The sequence below is a fragment of the Lepidochelys kempii genome, chromosome 7 (assembly GCF_965140265.1).
Source record: "Lepidochelys kempii isolate rLepKem1 chromosome 7, rLepKem1.hap2, whole genome shotgun sequence".
NCBI lineage: Eukaryota > Metazoa > Chordata > Testudines > Cheloniidae > Lepidochelys > Lepidochelys kempii.
Genome location: NC_133262.1, coordinates 124,739,592 through 124,757,949, shown reverse-complemented (window position 1 = coordinate 124,757,949; position 18,358 = coordinate 124,739,592). Strand labels below are relative to the sequence as shown.

General features: G+C 44.0%; 2 protein-coding genes across 10 annotated transcripts in view; one reads left to right on the top strand and one right to left on the bottom strand.

Moving 5' to 3' along the window:
- Positions 1–15,846, bottom strand: part of LCOR (ligand dependent nuclear receptor corepressor) — a 72,660-nt gene extending 56,814 nt beyond the window's left edge. Inside the window, exons 1-2 of one of the 2 annotated variants that reach the window (XM_073354595.1) lie at positions 15,699–15,787; positions 2,173–2,398 (exon numbers count right to left, since the gene is read on the bottom strand). Coding sequence is in view for 1 of the 2 variants with exons in the window: in XM_073354596.1 (XP_073210697.1) it covers positions 15,699–15,795 (97 nt within the window). In the remaining variant the exon portion in view is untranslated. Of the gene's footprint in view, positions 1–2,172; positions 2,399–15,698 lie in introns of both variants that reach the window. The other variant, XM_073354596.1, reaches the window with a different exon arrangement.
- Positions 15,847–15,898: 52 nt separating this feature from the next.
- Positions 15,899–18,358, top strand: part of LOC140915106 (uncharacterized) — a 34,322-nt gene continuing 31,862 nt past the window's right edge. For all 8 annotated transcript variants that reach the window (XM_073354607.1, XM_073354605.1, XM_073354606.1 and 5 more), the window contains exon 1: positions 15,899–16,863. The gene's annotated coding sequence lies outside the window, so the exon portion shown is untranslated. The remainder of the gene's footprint in view (positions 16,864–18,358) is intronic.

The following is an 18,358-nucleotide window of genomic DNA, read 5'->3' as shown; positions in this document are numbered from 1 at the left end:
TTTGGGGGGGGTTGGGGGGGAAACTTATGCCCACTTCCATATCACTCATTCTGGCATGGTCTCACCAAAGGAAACTTCCATGCGACCTGCTCAACCAGCCTGCTCAACTGCATGCAGGCTGGGAGCCTTTTACAGCAGCCTGATGCCTCTGCCCTCTCTGAGTGGGAAAGCAGGGAGAGCTGCTGTTCTTCAAAGCTTTTTTATGGACTGGTTAACAGACAGACAATGCTGAACACAGGTTGTTCTGGTCTGCAATGACTTATGTCATGGTCAGTATTGTATCAGCTAGCTCAATTATTCACAATCACATTCAAACATGAACATTTTATTGTACACCAGTGCTTAGTGCAAGTAGAAGGGAGAGTGAGGGAGGTGTGCATTGATGGGAAGAGAGAAAGAATGGCAGAAAAACATGGTATTGAGAGAAAGGTTTTTTTAGTTTTTTTAGGGAGGGGGACAGAAGAAGAAAGGAGGAGGTAGAGAACACAGTGTAGGAAATCGTGATAAAGGCGGAGAGAGATGCTGAAGACAACTCAGGAAGAGATACATCACGATCTTATATATAAAGAAGTGGAGTGAAACCAGGGAGGTAATAGTAGAAGAAGAGATGCAAGTTATACTTTTAAAGGTGTATTAAATAAAAAGTTCATTTAATTGTAACATGTTAGTCATATATGCAGTATCATGTGCCTTTACGCTGTAAAAGGTGTGGCTTTGCTGCAGTGTGGCTGGGGATGGAAAGATGCGGGAGCAGATGGTGCACTGAAGTGTAGCATAGGTATCTTTTACCCTAACTAGCAGCGTTGAATAATCTTCAAGCCCTCTGTACCCGCCTCTTATTCTGAATAGGGAATTCAATTCAGAGTACATTAATAGCAGAAAGATGAGCAAATTTGAGGCTGTAGTCCTTAATCTATTCATCATAGTCAATGACCCATATGTGCCATCACACGTTGGACTTCAATTCTGCAACAGTCTAATTTAAATTTTTAAAAAAGCATCTTTTAATCAAATATGAAACTGATTAAGTCATTCAATGCAACCACCCCATACTCTTTTTAGATTCCACATTTTTATATTGACAAACAATGCATAAGTGTGCTGTAGAAGTTGTCAGAGTGAAGCTGGAAGTTTGGGTAATTGGACTTTTGACATATGGTAGCACAACAGTATCTATTCCACAATCCCAAACTAACTGGATATTTCTGCTAAAAGATCTGTGAAACAGCAACATTTAAGATCATCTTTAGTTTAGAAGGTCAATATCCCTTTGTCAAGTCATTGCACCTGCAGGTAGTTTGAAGCAAAGAGATGACACTTCATCGGCTTAGACTCAGCTCAGGTTTTCTTTGCAACCATAAGGGATAAGTTTTAATGAAAGCTTTCGATTCACAAGCATAATTCCATGGCAAAGGATGGATGCCATGGAAAATTTCACATGGAATACATGGGGTCCTCATGACAGAGAGTGCAGCAGTGACCAAAGTAGTTATGGTTACATAAATACTTCCATTCTAACCTATCCATCACTTCAGTTTGAAAGGTGAAACTTTCAGAAATTAAGTTCTCCACAGTTGGTCTCTACCCAAAAAGGTGAATTTTACTGCAAAGTTTGCTCATAAGTAATTCAGCTGTTAGAATACAATAAACGCGGGGTGTGATTATCCTCCTTTAAAAATGTCAGTTATTTTAAAAAAGGAAAAGCCGCTCCAAAACAACTGTGGCTAGAAAGTTTAAATTTGGCATGGAAATAGTCCTCACTGAGAAGTCTCTTAGAGTGTTCTGGTGAAAACTGGTTTCATTTTGACAGTTATGACATGCTCAGTGCATTCTGTACAGAGTTCTTAGAGTTCAAAGTGCACAGCCAAGAAAGCCTGACAGAAAGACACAGTATAGCCTGAATTAGCTAAGAAAAGCGTTTAGTGTGCAATGAAAGAGAAAGGAACTCTTGCCTGACTCACTATATATCTTGTAAGATAAAAGCTACAATAGATTCACAGGAGAGGGACCTTCTCCACTGGACTTCCTAAGATGTTCAAGAGATGCTCCTGTGAGGTCTTTGGGACCCTGATTCTCATAACTTCTTACCATATTTCTTACCAATTTCTTACCATATTTCCAAACCAGGTAACTGGTTTGGTGGATAAGGGGAATGCAGTGGACATAATATACCTGGACTTCAGCAACGCTTTTGACACAGTCCCATGACATTCTGATAAGCGAGCTGGAGAAACGCTGTCTTGGCAGAACTACCATTAAGTGCATACAGAATTGGTGAAACAACCGCAAACAAAAAATAACTAGTAATGGAATGTCGTCAAATTGGAGGAAGGTCTCAAGTGGGGTTCCACAGGGATCTGTTCTGGGTCCAGTGTTGTTAAACGTCTTTATTAACGACCTAGATGTAGGAAGAGAGCATACTGATCACCTTTCCAGATGACACAAAGTTGGGGGAAGGGGGAGGTTTGCCAACATTTTGGAGGATAGAACTAAAATTCAGAGGGAGCTTGATAAATTGGAGAACTGGGCTATGGACAACAAAATAAAATTCAATAAAGACAAATGTAAGGTGCTACACTTAGGGGGGAAAAAAACCAACTGCACAAATACAGAATGGGGGATAACTGGCTTAGCAGCAGCACTGCTGAGAAGGATCTGGGAGTTGCGGTGGAACACAACCTCAACACGAATCAGCAATGTGATGCTGTTGCAATAAATAAATATATTTTTTTTAAAATGCAATTTGAGGTTGCATTAACAGAGGCATCGCATGCAAGTCACAGGAGGTGACAGTACTACTCTACTCTGTGCTGGGTAGGCCTCAGCTGGAGAGCGGTGTCCAGTTTTGTTCACCAATGTCTAGAAAGGACGCAGAGAAACTAGAAAGGATCCAAAGGCGAGCAACAAAGATGATCAAAGGGATGGAATGCAAGCCATGTGAGCAAAGGCTGAAGGAACTGGGTATGTTTAGCTTGGAAGAGAAGAGATTGAGGGGGAACATGAGAGCCTTCAAATACTTGAAAGGCTGCCATCAAAAAGATGGAGAAAAGTTGTTCTCTTGCCTCTTGTCATGCCCTCTGTGGCAAGACTCGCTCGAACTCCAGCACAGCAGATTTAGATTCAATCTCAGGAAAAAACTTCTTAACTGTAACAGGAGTAGGATAATGGAACAGATGTCTGGGGAGCGTGTGGAAGCTCCTTCCCTGAATGTTTTCAAAAGGAGGCTGGAGAGCATCTGTCTTGGATGGATTAGACACCACAAATCCCGCATCTCAGCAGGGGTTAGACTAGATGACCCTTGCAGTCCCTTCTAACCCTATGATTCTATGATATAGTTCCATGTTATAGATTCCCCTCCCGCCCCCACCCCCAGAGAACACAGGAAATTCCATCACAACCTAATATCATACTAAGGTAGCAAGCACCGCTAAGCACTCAGTCAATAAAATGTTGTACGTACTACTTTAACTCTGCTCCCTCACATATACAACACAACAGTTTGAATACATTTGCATGCTACTCAAGTACACCACTGTATTTTTTCCCCAACAGTCTTAAGATACTTCATTGTCACAGCGATCCTATATACCCGGCTGATCTCATACAAATTCCCTAAGACTTGTCTTTAAAGTACTGCATAGCTCTGACACTGCCCACATCTCATTCATGATTTCTTACTACTCCTTTTCAGACGCTCAGCTCTTTCATGCTCAATATATTTTGTAAAGCATAATAAGTTAATCATTCAGTACGATTAGAACTTAGTTGAACAATTAAGTTGAAGGAGATACCAGATGTGGTCAAGGTGTAAGAACACAATCAATCATACCCATTCGATTTAAGTATTTGAAGACTGCAACCCCAAGGAAGAGGAATTAAAAGTAGTATACGGGTGGATAATTAGGAGTAATAGGAACAAATTGACCAAGAGAAATCTTAGAATAAATATCAGGAAAGATGCTAGTTGTCAGATCTTGTAAACCTGTGGTTCTCAAACTTTTGTACTGGTGACCCCTTTCACATAGCAAGCCTTTGAGTGCAACCCCCCTTATAAATTAAAGAACACTTTTTTATATATTCAACACGATTATAAATGGTGGAGGCAAAGCGGGGTTTGGAGTAGAGGCTGGCAGCTCACCCCACCCCCGCATGTAATAACCTCACAACCCTTTGGGGGTCCTGACCCCCAGTTTGAGAACCCCTGCTGTAAACTAAGAATAATTGCCAAAAGAAAGCTGTAGACGTTTTTCGAAGAAAAACCACAAGCAAGGAAATTTAAGTTGGGGTTATCAGGTTCACTTCTCTTTTCTGATGATTCTACCAAGATCTTTCTTAAAAGGATCTCAGAGGTGATGTTACTCATGTGATCCAAGTTCCAGCAGTGCCTCTCTCGAGACTGGGGAGGGAGAGCCGGAGATCAGGTGACATCACTATTCTGGTTTCTAGTAAGGTAGGGAAAAATAGGCCTGTCTGTTCAGAAAGATTAGGAGTATCTTTATACATCATAAAACAGATGTAAAGATAAAAAGTGACTGCAGTTCATCTTTCGCTTCCTCAGTTTGCCAAATTGGGGAGGGGGGGGAGAGGGGGCACCAAAAAGCAACAAGTCATTTCTGAACATCTTCTCATTTAAGAAATTTGAGATTGCATCTAAAGAAGGGCTGAAAAGAAGATTTCACCAGTTTTATCAGGATCATATTAATATACCATAACACAGGAGGCTTTCTAATGAGAGAAGTTCAAGAGTGCCAAGCATCACCTGAACTTGAGACAGAAGAAGAAACACTCACCAACCTTCAGCTAGTCCATGACAGACAATAGCTGCCAAATAAACATGGCTGGATTAACCCAGACTCTAAGAAGCTAGGCAAGCAGTTTGTTATGGACATATAAAGGAATCCAATTGGGCCCAATTCAATACCACCATTGCTTTTTTCGACTTCAATTTGTAGATCTCCCAGTATGCTCCTTCCAAGAAGCCTGGAGGCCTCAGTTCACTGGCTAAGAAACTGTTCCTCTTGAACTCGGGAAACATGCTATCAGGGAAAAGATTGCTGGGTTGGAATGGAGAAAGTTGTGCCCGTTCTGGCTGATCTGTGGCTAGACTGAGAACACACCTCATATAATTGGCCTGCGTGGTAGTTAAGTTTAGGGGAGAGGAGGATGGTTAAAGAAACAAGGTTTATGGACTCTAAAGGAGTTTTGGTTTGCAGGACTCTAAAGCTCTACTGGCCTGTAAAAATGCGCCTGCCTTATATGCAAATTTCATAATTGGAAACTATTTTGCTAGAACACTATTGAAGTATTTTAACTATTTCTTGATAAATCCACTTGAATCCAGCCACCTTCAAGAAAGGCCTTTTCAGCCCCAAGGAAGATCTACTGCCTCAATCTTTATTGCCATCTTGTGTATTAAACACATTAGAATGATGATATTTAACATGTGATTATTCACCATCAAATCATTTGGCACACTAACAAATTCAGCTACCACCAATTAAGCAACAATAATCATTATTGACTACCTTTATGCTAAACTGATGTTCATAGAATCATAGAATCATAGAATATCAGGGTTGGAAGGGACCCCAGAAGGTCATCTAGTCCAACCCCCTGCTCAAAGCAGGACCAATTCCCAGTTAAATCATCCCAGCCAGGGCTTTGTCAAGCCTGACCTTAAAAACCTCTAAGGAAGGAGATTCTACCACCTCCCTAGGTAACGCATTCCAGTGTTTCACCACCCTCTTAGTGAAAAAGTTTTTCCTAATATCCAATCTAAACCTCCCCCACTGCAACTTGATGTTCCAGAACATGTTCCAGAAAAAAATCCCAAAAAACTGATGACTAGTGAGGTAGAGTACTTCACCTGCACATGAATATACTTTGTAGCAGTTTAACTTCATGTAGCACCTTTTATCACAAAGCACTTGATGTGTTCCACACGGCACCAGCTAACTACACAGATTGAAGTGAAGGGCAGCAGCTAAAATGGAGTATATTCCTCACAACAGCAGCTAGGTAAGAACATCAGGGCCAACCCTGCTCTTTGAAAACACCTCATCACAGACTCCAGTGTCCACACATCCAACCAAGATTCAGTTTGTAAGATACAGAATGAAAAGTCTTCTGTGAATTACACAGAACTCAACTCCTCTGTCTTGAAGATGGAGACCTGAACCAGCCCTTGCCTAGATTTGCACTTAAGACTAAAAGTCAGCAGTGAAAATAAGAACTCAGGACCTTGTGGCTCAGAACCTAGTACATTTGCTAACAGCAACCTGGTGAGGAAAGCAAAAGGGGACCTATTTTAAGCTTTGTCCAGCCCAATTCAATACTGAGTACTACCACCCGGTTCACAACAAAACTTAGTTTGCTACAGTCAGTACATCCTTAATGTGTGCTTACCAAATTCTGCAAAAAATTCCTAGTGTGTATGCTCAGTAGGGCTTGCAAAACTGATTCTCAGGCCATGACTACACTAGGAAAAGCTGGTGATTTTACAATGAGACCTAACAAGTTGTAACACCACAGTGTAAGCAGGACAAATTGTAGTTTTACCTCAAAGTAGCTGGTCAAAGTGAACCCTAAGACTTGGCCTATCTACACCTGAAATTTACCATGTTAGCTATCATGTGTTAGCTTCATCATTATATAAAACACACACATTTTTCAAGTGCAGATAAGGCCACAGGACAAGCAGAAATTTTACCTCAGAGTGAGCTAAACTGGGCCAAAAAGCCACTCCTGGGATGGAAGTGAGAAAGTAAGGAGTAGAGCAGCCCAAGCCACTGCAGCTTCATCAGCAGGAGAGGAAACAGACAGGAAGCAGAGAAGCCCTAAACTTCTTGCTTTTCTGGGAGTGGAGAGTGAAAATGCAGAGAACAGAGTAGCAGGAACTGCTGCCCTTTTATAGAAAAATACAGAAATGGAGTAGCAGACACACCCACTTCTCTGAAGAGGGAAGTAAGAAAGTTCTTACTGTTATTCCCAGAGAAGAGGGGGAGCCAGGAGCAAAGTGGCCCATCCAGAGAACAGTTGCTAAAAGGCAGGACTTTCCAGATGTCCTGGAGGACTGTAAAGAGATGGGGGGCCTAGAGTTAATTTATAGGTGGTGGGTTAATGAAGTATTCATTCAGTGGTGAGAACTGAGAGGTAGCCCAAAATTTGGGGGGGCAGAGAAGGAAGAGGATTCACTAGCAGTAGCAGGGAGACAAGAAGCCATCCCCAAATACATGTATTGAGCAGGATGGGGAAATAGAATTTATTAACAGGAGTATGTCAGGAATGACTTAACATGGAAAGGCAGAAAATATTCAGGAAGAAGTGAAGCTGTGATTATGTAAGTTTAATAGGTGTGGGGGGAAAAGAGAGTTCATGGAAAAACTGGTGATTTTTGCCCAAACTAGCAGGCTGCTTCTTCAGGAGAAAAGATATTGAGTGTTTTGAGCCCTGATGTTTAGTACATAATCGTCAGACTCCCATAATTCCCAAATCCAAACTAGTCTCCTTTGGAACAGGACTGTGCACAGGTCCCCACTGAGGACTATTTCCACACCAGATTGTAACTTTCAAACCTCAGCCAAAAATTTAAAAGGGAAAAAGTGCTCCATTTTGTCGGAGTTGTGAGCATCTGAAAATAGGTGATTAGGAAAAGTGTTTTGTCACTTTAACCCCACAAAACATTTACTCTTCAACCAGAGATCCTGAAGTACTTTAGATAGCTGGAAACAAAGTCCTCAACTCCTGCGCTCTAAGCGCTAGACACTTTCTTAAAAATTCAGAAAAGTGTCCTACCGTTACCACTCTCTCCTTCTCCCAACTACTGAAGCTTTAACTCAGCTTTTTATTTAAAGTTACCTTTGACCCTGTATTTCACTTCAGAAGTTTTAACCCAAGGCTATTTTTTAACCAAGAAGGATGTCACCAATTTAACAAAGGGATTATAATCTAGGTATCGAACATTTATCCCTATGGTATTTATAAAAAATCCTACCTACCACGTGTATTTATAATTCAGCATGACAGCAAAACCTTGTTGTTAATAAAACTATTCAGTGCACAATAAGTATGAAAGTACAGTGTAAGGGAAATGAAAAGACGACGAAGGGACAGAAAAAGGAACCAATTAAAATGAAGACAAAAGCAAAGATTGAAAACTCACATAAAAGAAATGTAATTACTTACTGTATTGTTTCATATAAATGTAAAAAACAGAGCTACATTTCTTAAAACCACGCTAAATTCTTGTTTTTGTTTTTTTAAGGCCTTGTCTAGAATGAGAATTTCAGGGAATGCTACTCCCTTCATTAGTCTACCATAGGAATGGGGGGGGGGGAGACACTAAAATTCTCAGTATAGACAAGAAGCAAGACTATTTGTTTTGATACAAAGTATTTTAATGTGGCAATACACTACTCCTAAAGCCAACATATTTTAAGTAATGTGCAGTGGGGATTTAAAGGTAACTACGAGGACCAGAATAGGGGACTATTTATCCATCTTTAGTTATAGCAAATTTACTAATTCAATCAGAAGATTATATTTCTATATATAATAGGTGTTGGGATTAACACTGCTATTTCTTAGTAAAAAATCCCATCAAAGGATGTCTTTAAAAAAAAATCAAAACAGTCCATGTTTCTTGTTATAAATGTTCATTTAGAAGTGTACAGCAGCTGTTTACAGTCTTGTAAATCTTTACTGTGTGACTGGTATGGAAGAGCAGGGCAAGATACTATCTAATTTTTAGAGTATTTTTCCAGTGTGTACAAAAATAATCACAATATTCTATTTTGGAAATTCTATAGTAAATGTGGATGAAATTTGTATTTCATCAACCCCTAGTTAAAATTAACCTGAGACAAAGCTTTATGTCCTGCAATGCAATCCTTTTCCAGCCGCAGAACACCACCCAAATTATAGCAACAACACGTATGAAGCAGTTACTTGACTTAAGATATAAGTTTTGTTAATATTTAGTAAATCAAGTTATTTGACCTGGTCCATGACCTGGGGTGAAGTTCAGGACGTGCAATAGCCAGGAATGTGGGGCAATCATCATAGGACTCAAGAAGCAGACCACCTGTGTGAGAGGTTTTATACCAGCTCAAGGTATCTTGCTGTAAACATGCTCTAGCCTGTCAAGTGATTTTTCATGTTTGAAATACAGTTGTGAGGTCAGAGTGGGTTGAAGAGGACACTTGAGAAGAAAATAATTTCCTCCAAGAGTGCCTTCTACCTTATGTTACATAGGTTAGCAAATTAAGTTTCAGCATCGCTGTGAGGCAAGAACTTTCCCTCATTTTGCAGATGAGGGAATGGATGCACAGAGTTGAAGCAATTTATCCTGGATCACAAAGCAAATTTGTAGCAGATCTAAGTTTTAGTCTTAATTCTAAGTCCCAGTCCTGTCCCTTAGTTACATATCATTCTTCCAATCACACTGAAGGTTAAAGCGGCTAGCAAGCAAGATTATTCTACTACCACCACTGCTCAGGAGTTTTTGATGAAATACGAATCGTTTTAGATCAGTCTGCCATACATTTCACCAAGAAAAGTAGGCACGGTAAGTCAAACTGATTATAAGGCAGAAGATCACCATGATCATCTCAGTCTGACGTCCGGTATAACAGGCCACAGCACTTTCCCTGAATTAACTCCTGTTTGAACTAGAGTAGATCTTTCAGAAAAACATCCAGTGATGGTGAATCTACCTCAACACTTGGTAAGTTATTCCAATGATTCATTACCCTCACCATCAAAAATTCATCCCTTATTTCTAGCCTGAAGTTGTCTAGCTACAACTTCCAGCTGTTATATCTTAATATACCTTTTTCTGCTAGATTGAAAAGCCCATTATCAATTCTTTGTTCCCCATAAACATACTTATAGACTGATCAAGTCACCCCTTAACCTTGTTGTTAAACTAAAACTGAGGTCCTTACATCTCTCATAAGGCAAGTTTCAACCCTTTAATCATTCTTGTGATTGTTCTCTGAACCCTCTCTAATTTTTTAACATCTTTTCTTGAATTGTGTACACCACACCTAGACAGTATTTCAGTAGCAGTCGCACCAGTGTCAAATACATAGGTGCTATAAACCTCCCCACTCAATATTCTCCTGTAAGCTAGAACAAAAACAAAAAAAAGTATCACATTACAATTATTAAACATTCTGAACCAAAGCACAGCATCAGAGAAATTCTGAAGGTTAACATATGCTTCATACCTGAACACACTGATCATTTCAGCAACTAATCAAACTAAGTCCTGCTTTTATACCAAGTGATAGCCACAGACTTGTCTACACTGGGGCCATCTTTTGGGGGTGGGAACAGAGACTGGTGTATCTGTACTAATGCAAACTGTTAGTGTAAATGCATTGCACTGGTGTGAAAAGTGATTTGCACCAGTGTGGGTTCCCCTAGTCCAACAGTTCTCAAACAGTGGGTCAGGACCCCAAAGTGGGTCACAACCCTGTCTTAACTGGGTTGCCAGGGCTGGCGTTAGACTTGCTGGGACCTGGGGCCCAGGGCTAAAGCCGATGCCTGAGCCCCACCACCCAGAGCCAAAACCCCATGGCTTCAACCCTGGGCAGCAGGGCTCGCGCTTCAGCTTTGGCCCCCCTGCCCTGGGGCTTACACGAGCTCAAGCTTCAGCCCCCTCTCTTGGGATCATCTAGTAATTTTTGTTGTCAGAAGGGGTTGCAGTGCAATGAAGTTTGAGAACTCCTGCCCTAGTCCAAAGGTAGTATAGATGGACTGTGTGCACTGTGGGGTGGGGAGGAGCAGATGACAAAAAGTAGGCAAACCCTAAGTTTACACTTTAGTCTTACCCATATTCTAGCTGTTGATTAAAAACAAATTAATCCATGAATTATTTTCTATCACTACCCGTGATCTAACTAATGCAATTCTTCACTAAAAAATAAGCTACAATTTACTTCACTTGTACTGGAACTGCACTAACACTGTGAGAGTCAAATTGCTCTTTCTAAACTGCATAAAAAAACCTTAACATGCCTCCATCTGTCCTATATTTTGAAGCAGTAGTTCATTATTTCATCCATACCAGTTGTGATATCACAGAGACAAAATAAACCAAATATCTCAAAGACAGTCAAGACTAGAAGCCATAAGAATTGTTTCAGAACTATACAGATATTGTATATTTTCTCTTTATTAGTACTATTGGCTTTTAATGCTTTCTGCTATATAATAGGAGGGGCATGTAATACACACCTCATGAAGCCTATGTTTACATCTTAGGCAGCTAAACTTCCAAAAGTCTGCTGTTATGCAATTATATTAATATATAGAAATTATGAAAGAACTTAGGTTGCAGCACTTTCCCAGCAATAAAAAAGGGAGTAAATTCAATTTAGCGTACCATCTTAGAATCCAAACAACTAAGTTTGCTTTCAACACTGAAACATATACACAAGCCAAGATACCTCGACATCATAAATTCCAGATCAATTATTCTTAAAATTGAAAGTGTTACTTTCAGGTTGCCAATGTAACACCATTGCTTAAACAGAATTAGTGGATTTTCCATCTATTTCAAGCCTTGTATAGCCGCACTCTTATAGATTGACGCCTTGACTGAATTACATCCTAGTAGTACTCAACAGGGGGGGCCAAATGCACTGATAGCCTCTTAGTGCTTTCTGGATATCAAGCTCTGTGGACTTACCAAACTACTCCCTTTTTGGACTGATGCTGCTAACTGAACACTCTAGTCCACATAAGATTCACTCAGCTACCAAAGTGATAGGTGCTTCAGAAACACCCAAAGCAGATGTTTCCTCTGATAAAGTATTTAGTTCCTATAACAAATATTAAGACTGTGGAATTATCAAGGCAGAATAAGATTGCGATCATTTAAGAGATCAGCTTCTGAACACAGGCTGTACATAACCCATTTATGGTTGATAAGTTACCCCCAAAATGTATTTATGTATTTAAAGTTGGGTTTTTATAACTACAATGCAATTTCAGTTGGATATCATGAATAGTAGTGAGGCCCTTCAACACTTGTAAGAAGGAAAAATAAAGGAATTACAATTTTTATTCCTATGAACTGACAGAAGTTACGCTAGGTACATGTTAGGAAAAGGGCAGGTCTGAGGTCTCATAAAACTGATCAATTTGAGGTTCAAACTATTTCTGGCATACTGCCATCAAGATAAAAGCCACTTCACACTGTTATACTTTGGACTTTTTACAAAATGTTTTTTGTACTTTAGCTCCAAAAAAAGGGTCAACTTAGTAATTAACCATTTCTTCCACAGCCTCTCTTGTAAACAGACACAGAACTACAAAAAAATAGAAATAAAAAAATACCAAACCACATCTATCAATTCATAAGGGGTGAGGGAGGACCAAGAGGGGACTGAAGGGAACCTATACTACCAATCCCTGGAGAATTTAAGGGCTTATTTTTAAAAAAGTTTCTACCACTTATGGTTGCTAAGAACATTCTAAATGTGACCCAGTGCTAGGTTGTCTTTGAGTCTGCAGACGGCTCCATTACCTCTGACTTTTCATAGCTTTCCCAAGCAGCAGCCGCAGAATGAAACAGGCACAATTTTCATCAGTCTCATTGAAACCCACAAGATTTGGAACTGCAGCAATAGGATTGCCCAGACATTTCTTAGTTTCACTATGCAGCTGTTAAGGAAAGCGCTGAGAAGCACCAGAGAGCACCACTGAAGCAATTCAAGGATCATCCAAAAAATTGAAGCTAAGGAGAGGACAGCACCCCTCTCCCTCATAAACAGTGCAGCCAGGAAGGAACAGTATAGTGGACCCCCAGAAGCCAAGCAGGTTTGAGGCAAAGGGAGAAGGCGAAATACATACAGTTGAAGGAGACAAGAGGTGGGTCAGATTCTGAGGCCAAAAGGGACCACTATGATGATAAAGTCTGACCAGTATAACACAGGCCATAGAACCTCAGCAAGGTAGTCATCAAATGCCAGGCATCTATTATCCAGAGACTGATCCAAAAGAAAGCTCCTAAGCAGATCTAGAGACATCATCCTGGTAGAAATCTAAAAATCCCTCTATTCCAGTAGTTAGCTGCTGACATACTCGCCTCTACTCCTAATTAACCTTGAACCTCCATGTGCCTACCCAATTTAATCATTTGTACTGGCCTATAGTTAATAGGATCTGGTATATTCTCAAACCCTGAAAAATGTATTTATATAAAATAAACTCACACCTGGAGTTGGTGAGCAGGTATATACCAAACAGCTTTGTTAGGATTTTTAGTGTAACCCACAATGGTGTTTCAAAGCCCAGATACTGAACTAGGATGAATGAATGCATCCGATGAAGTGGGCTGTAGCTCACAAAAGCTTATGCTCAAATAAATTTGTTAGTCTCTAAGGTGCCACAAGTCCTCCTGTTCTTTTTGCAAATACAGACTAACACGGCTGCTACTCTGAAACCTGAACTAGGATGCTGAGCTACCTCACAATAAAATACATTTAACTCTGTTCTGTAGGAGCTAAAGTGAATCTGAAAGTTTCACTACAGATTACATATACAGAACCATCACGGACATATTATAGACAGACTGACATGTTGGAAGAATAAAAAGGATGGGCTGTCTTTAGAAAATCTGGGAGATTATATTAAACAAGAATAAAAATATCAGTTCAGGGACCAGGCTGCAGAATTTCTTAAGGATGACCTGGAGATCCATAATTTATATCCCCCTGAAATCTGCTTGCTTCCCTATCTGTCTGAGCTTCCTGGATGGATATAAACTTAACTTCTTGGTTCTTGCACTTTCTGCTGTTAGTATCTGTATTATGAAAGACCATCTCTAACTGAAAAACAAAGACTGCACTTTTCCTTCTCTGGAGGTTACCCACAAAATGAAAAGGAACTACTAGACTGATTTTTTTAGAAAATAATTAAATATGAACATAAGAACAGCCATACTGGGCCGGACTAAAGGTCCATAGCCCAGTGTCCTGTCTTCTGACAGTGGCCAACGCCAGGTGCCCAGAGGGAATGAACAGAACAGGGAATCATCAAGTGATCCATTCCTTGTCGCAGTCCCAATGTGACTGTTACATAAGCACTATGTAATAAGAATGTTTACAGGCAAAATTATAAGTCCCTTTAACTTTTATGAGGACTATGAAGAGTCAGAGTATTGGGTCCAACCAATGACTTTACAATAACCTTAAACTCACTCCATTCCTTCTCTCCACAAGGTGTCCTTCTTTTACATAATGACAGAGGGAAAGGTTTGGTTTTTGTTGGTACTTTTGACTTTGAATTCAAGTCACGATGAATAAAGGGGCTAAATTCAGAATAAAAATTAAAACATTTTGTTATAACAGATGTAGTTTACAATATGCTAAAGTCACTATCACTACATAAGATACAATTGGCACTTAAACGTCAAGAATTTAATCAAAACCAGCATGAAACAGGACTAGCATTATGATGCAAGGATAGACAGGCAAACTAGACAAGGATTCTGCTTCAGACACACAGTTGCAGGGCTCTAGTGTTAATTCTGAAGTCATTTGCACTCTACCTTTCAAATGGGTCCCTTGTGCAAGTGTCTAACACTGAGCTTCACGTACACCAGACACTGTATCTACTGACCAGTCTTTTATATTAAGCAAGGGAAGCAATATGATCTGAATAAATAAGGTAGCAGAATCAAAGCAGACTGAAGACAAACTGAAAAATGACAGAAGAGCTGTTTCTTCTAGGACAGAGCTAGTCTTCAGATTCAGCAAAACTGAAAGTTCCTCCTATTTTTAATTCAATGGATCCTCCATTTCTTGCAAACAGGTCATGATTTTTCCCCACCGAACTTAGAAGGAACTCACTACAATTCAGGCTAAGGTGGCAATCAAGTTCAAGACCAAGGTTTTACAAGCTCCAAGAGCAACACACATTAGGAGGGTTTTTTTCTCCATGCCAAAAGAAACACATTTCAGCCTTCAGCTGCCCCCCAAACACTGGGTGCGGTCCGCAGGGGGGGCACGGGAGCCTCACACCCCAGGGGACCGTAACACGAATGGAAGTGTCCCGGTCCCGTGCGCCAGCCGATCGGAGGGAGGAGCGGGGTAGCCGAGGTAAGGACCCCGCTCCAGCTCTTCTCGAGGGGGGTTAATCAATCCCGAGGGAACACGTGAGCGCGAGCGAGTGAGTTTCGGGCTGAACGGGAGGACCCGCGGGGAGGGAGGAACGGCAGCTGAAGGGCTTCGCCTGCCTGCGGCCGGAACCCCGTGGGGGCGTTAGCTCCAGCGCTGAGCGGCGCCCCAGGCCTCGCCCCACCGGCCCCTCCTCGACAAAGGGCTCCGGGGAACGGCGGCTTCGGAGGTCCCGGCCTGGACACGGGGCGGGCCTGCGGACCCCGGGGTGAAGGTCCCCCCCGCACACGCCGATGGCGGCGGGGGCTGAGGAGCAGAGAGGCCGCGCCCCCGGGAGGGCCGATCCCCCGGGCGCAGGCTGCGCCGGCGGCCCAGGGAGGAGGCCCCAGGCCGGACCGGCCCCGCGTGAAGGAGGGGCGGGCGGCGCACGGAGCTAATCCGGGCGGGCGGGAGAGGCCGCGGGGGGAGGGGCGCGCGGTGGCTCCTAGCGGTGGGGGAGGGGGAGGGGAAGGGGCGCCGCCGCGGCGGGGGAAGCGGCGGGCTGCTCCCCCTCCCCGCGCCAGCCCTCACCTACACAGTGAATGAGCTTGTGTCGCCACGAGTCGAGCTGGTGGCGGAAGCCGCGCCTCTCAATGGAGCATTCCTGCCGCCCGCACGGACTCGCCATCTTCTGGGGGAGGGCCCCGCACCGGCACGCCCACGGCCGCGGCTGGGGACGTCATCGCGCCACGCAGCGCGGCGTCCCGGCGGCCGCCTCGCGCCGCGCCCCCTCGCGCCCGGCCTGAGCGGGGGGAAGGGGGCCCCGGAGGCCGAGGGGTGGGAGGCCACGTGCTCCCGCGCGCCCCCGCGGCCCGCGCTGCCATGGAGACGGAGCGCGGCGCCCTGCCCCGCCTGCGGGAGCTGGGCCCCTGCCAGGCCCTGGGGCGCCCCGCGGGGCACGTGCAGCGCTGAGCCCCGCAGCCGGGCGAGCAGCAGGCTGGCGCGGGCCGCCCTCGAGGGCAGCGGGGAGCTGCCTCCAGCTACAGCTAGGGGCGGGCAGGGTCACCGCGGAGCACAGCACTGGGCCAGCAGACCAGGAGCCACGGTGACAGGCGCCCACACGGCTTCACGTCCGCCGGCCGGGCGGAGCGGCGAGCAGCGATGGGCCGCTGCGCCAAGGCCCCCCGGCAGCTCCCACCATCACGCCCCAGGGCCAGCGGCTCCGAAAGGAGAACGGCGGGCGCGAGGAGCCCTCTCCCCGCCACCCTTCGTGAATGCGCCCCGCCGGGGGGAGGCGGGCTGCGGGCTGCCCCTGCTCGGACTCCGCTCCTTCAATGCCCCAGGAAGAGAAGGGACTTTCCGGTGCAGAAGCTGAGTTCTTAGCGGTGTGGGCGCTCTCCCAGCGCTGCAAGAAACCACCTCCGCCAGGGGGGTAGCGACCAGCGCTGTCCACGCCGCCACGGCCAGCCCTGGAAACACCCCCGCCACGGCGGGCTCAGCGCTGCCGGCAGCGTAGGGGGGCCTGCCCCACGCGCGCGGGGTCCGAGTGGTTTGGCCAGCAGTAGCCCTTGGTGCTCTGCATGCCCCCCTCCCCCCCCAGCTGAGGACATAAAGTGGGGAACAAGGTCGACCCACTCTCCGTTCCTGTGCTGGTGTAGAGTCCGGCTGGCGTTACATTCCGCAGGAGCAGGGAAGGAGGGTGGGGCGTGGAATACAGCTAGACAACATGTCTTGAAGAACTCCACTTACTGTACAGGTAAGTAATTTCCTCCTTCCTCGAGTGCTCCTCCGTGTGTTTTCACTTCGGGTAACTCCAAAGCAGTAACCTGACAAAAGGAGGCAGGTGTTAGGAATCTAACTAAATAGACTGCAGCACAGCCCTGCCAAACCTGGCATCAGACTGAGATGCCTCTACTACCAAATAACATCTAGTAAAACGATGAGAGGTGCTCCATTCAACTGCCTTCTACGCCTCAATTGTAGGGACACTTCTGAAAGGAGGTGTGGAAGCTGCCTACACCTTGGTGGAATGAGCCCTAACCTGACAAGTAATCGCTGACTAGCTATTCTGTAGCAAAATTTAATGCAGTCTGAGTCCCAGTTAGATAATCTTTGGGTTGAAATCCCTTGATCTTTGGATTCTTCACCAAAAGCAATGAAGAGCCTTGAGGGGACTAAATGGCTTTGTTTCATGCACATAGGTCAGGGCCCTAAAGATGTCTAAAGCATGGAGTGCAGCCTCCCCTGTGGAGGAATGCAGTTTAGGGGAATATACTGCTCCGCGTAGAATGTACATGAAAATTTCAAACAACTTTTGGTAGAAATGTATGACGTGGTCCAAGTGTGTGACCTTATCCTTATGAAAAGTGGTGTATGGAGGTTGCACTATAAAGGCCTGTATCCTACGGGCTGAAGTGATTGCTACTAGAAAAGATGTCTTAAGGGACCAATTAACCCCTTGAGGACAGTGTTTAGGTCCCAGGGAGGGAGAAGATCTTGTATAGTGGAAATAGGTGCAAAGTTGTTGCATGGGGATATATTTAAAGTGGGGCCTAATAAACTCCTGTGGTACTAAACTAACTCTAGATGGCACAGGGGAGCCAGGTTTCCTAGCATGTTGTACTTTCCATGGTAACCAGTGTGGCCATGAGTGGGAACTATACAGATAATTAGCAGGTGGCCAGGGCATGTGGTTCCAAACCAAGGGGTCCTGTCTGAAGTCCTTATGCTTACTATGACTCCTATGTCTGGAATCCCTATCTGAGAAATAGGGGTCATAGTGTTGTGATCTAGGATAGCATGTGGGAGAGTCCCCTGCACTATGATCTGAGGCAGAGGAAGAGTATGAAACGTCTTCCTCGTGGAGGGTGCGAGAAATTATCTGCTGGGAATCTGAGGGCTCTGGAATTATGGAACCCTGATCAGTGCTGAGTCATAGAGATTAGGACCTGAAGGAACCTCCTGCATCTCATAGGCCACCCACATAACCCAAAACCCATATCCTAAACCCAACAACTGAAAATAGACCAAAAATTACAGCTTGCAGCTATGAGAAACAGTTATTTGCCACAGAGAGAGAAGAGGAGGGACCAAGGTGCACCAGTGCTCAAGACACCTGCAATGGCAGGGAAGTAATTAAGTGGTATCCAGATAATCATGGCAAGTCGCCAGCACCCCACTCTGTAGAGGAAGGTGAAAAAACCCCAAAGTCACTGCCAATCTCACCTTGGGGAAAATGCCTTCCTGACTCC